This window comes from Corvus brachyrhynchos, unplaced genomic scaffold, assembly GCF_000691975.1.
Source record: "Corvus brachyrhynchos isolate BGI_N302 unplaced genomic scaffold, ASM69197v1 scaffold527, whole genome shotgun sequence".
Lineage (NCBI taxonomy): Eukaryota > Metazoa > Chordata > Aves > Passeriformes > Corvidae > Corvus > Corvus brachyrhynchos.
This window is the reverse complement of record NW_008239051.1, coordinates 11,924-13,307: the sequence shown is the minus strand read 5'-3', so window position 1 is coordinate 13,307 and position 1,384 is coordinate 11,924. Positions and strand designations below refer to the sequence as shown.

The following is a 1,384-nucleotide window of genomic DNA, read 5'->3' as shown; positions in this document are numbered from 1 at the left end:
CCCCTCTCAGGGTCCCCCCATACCCCCCAGCCCCCCCCCAATCATCCTCAAGGTCACCCCATAACTCCCAGGACCCCCCAAATCCTTCCTTATGGTCACCCCATAACCCTCAGGAGACCCAAAATCCTTCCCCAGCCCTTCCAGGAACCCCAAATCCCCTCTCAGGGTCACCCCATAACCCCCAGGACCCCCCAAATTCACATCAAGGTGACGGCGAGCGAGGGGCTCTATAGGGTCACCGAGAAAAAGGCCTTCAAGGGGCTGGTGGTGAGAGCGCGACCCCAAAAGCTTCTCGGGGGACATCCCAGAAATCCCGGCAAGCCCAAATCCTTCCTCAGGGTCACCCCATAACTCCTAGGAACCCCAAATCCTTCCCCAGCCCTTCCAGGAACCCCAAATTCACTGTCAGGGTCACCCCATAACCCTCAGGACCCCCAAAATCCTTCCTGGGGTGGTTTTTGGGGTCATTGCTCCTTCTCAGGGTGGTTTTGGGGTCACTGATCCCTTCAGGGGGGTTTTTGGGGTCACGGATCCCCTTCTGGGGCGGTTTTTGGGGTCCCTGATCCCCTCTGGGAGGTTTTTGGGGTCACTGATCCCCTCTGAGTGGTTTTGGGGTCACTGATCCCCTCTGGAGTGATTCTGGGGTCGCTGATCCCCTCAGGGGGGTTTTTGGGGTCGCTGATCCCCTCTGGAGTGATTTTGGGGTCACTGATCCCCTCAGGGTGGTTTTGGGGTCACTGATCCCCTCTGAGTGGTTTTGGGGTCACTGATCCCCTCTGGAGTGATTCTGGGGTCGCTGATCCCCTCAGGGGGGTTTTTGGGGTCGCTGATCCCCTCTGGAGTGATTTTGGGGTCACTGATCCCCTCAGGGTGGTTTTGGGGTCACTGATCCCCTCTGAGTGGTTTTGGGGTCACTGATCCCCTCTGGAGTGATTCTGGGGTCGCTGATCCCCTCAGGGGGGTTTTTGGGGTCGCTGATCCCCTCTGGAGTGATTTTGGGGTCACTGATCCCCTCAGGGTGGTTTTGGGGTCACTGATCCCCTCTGAGTGGTTTTGGGGTCACTGATCCCCTCTGGAGTGATTCTGGGGTCGCTGATCCCCTCAGGGGGGTTTTTGGGGTCGCTGATCCCCTCTGGAGTGATTTTGGGGTCACTGATCCCCTCAGGGTGGTTTTGGGGTCACTGATCCCCTCTGGGGCTGTTCTGGGGTCTCCGATTCCTTCAGGGCAGTTTTTGGGGTCCCTGATCCCCTCTGGGTGGTTTTTGGGGTCACTGACCCCTTCAGGGCAGTTTTTGGGGTCACTGATCCCCTCTGGGGTGGTTTTTGGGGTCACTGATCCCCTCTGAGTGGTTTTTGGGGTCACTGATCCCCTCTGAGGGGTTTT

The 1,384-nt window shown here is 58.2% G+C and overlaps 1 protein-coding gene across 1 annotated transcript in view; it reads left to right on the top strand.

Moving 5' to 3' along the window:
- Nucleotides 1-1,384, top strand: part of LOC103619026 (proto-oncogene vav) — a gene marked incomplete at both ends in the record, with an annotated part of 32,060 nt that overhangs the window by 28,078 nt on the left and 2,598 nt on the right. The window contains one exon of the mRNA XM_017739064.1: nt 11-349. Coding sequence (XP_017594553.1) covers nt 11-349 — 339 coding nt within the window. The remainder of the gene's footprint in view (nt 1-10; nt 350-1,384) is intronic.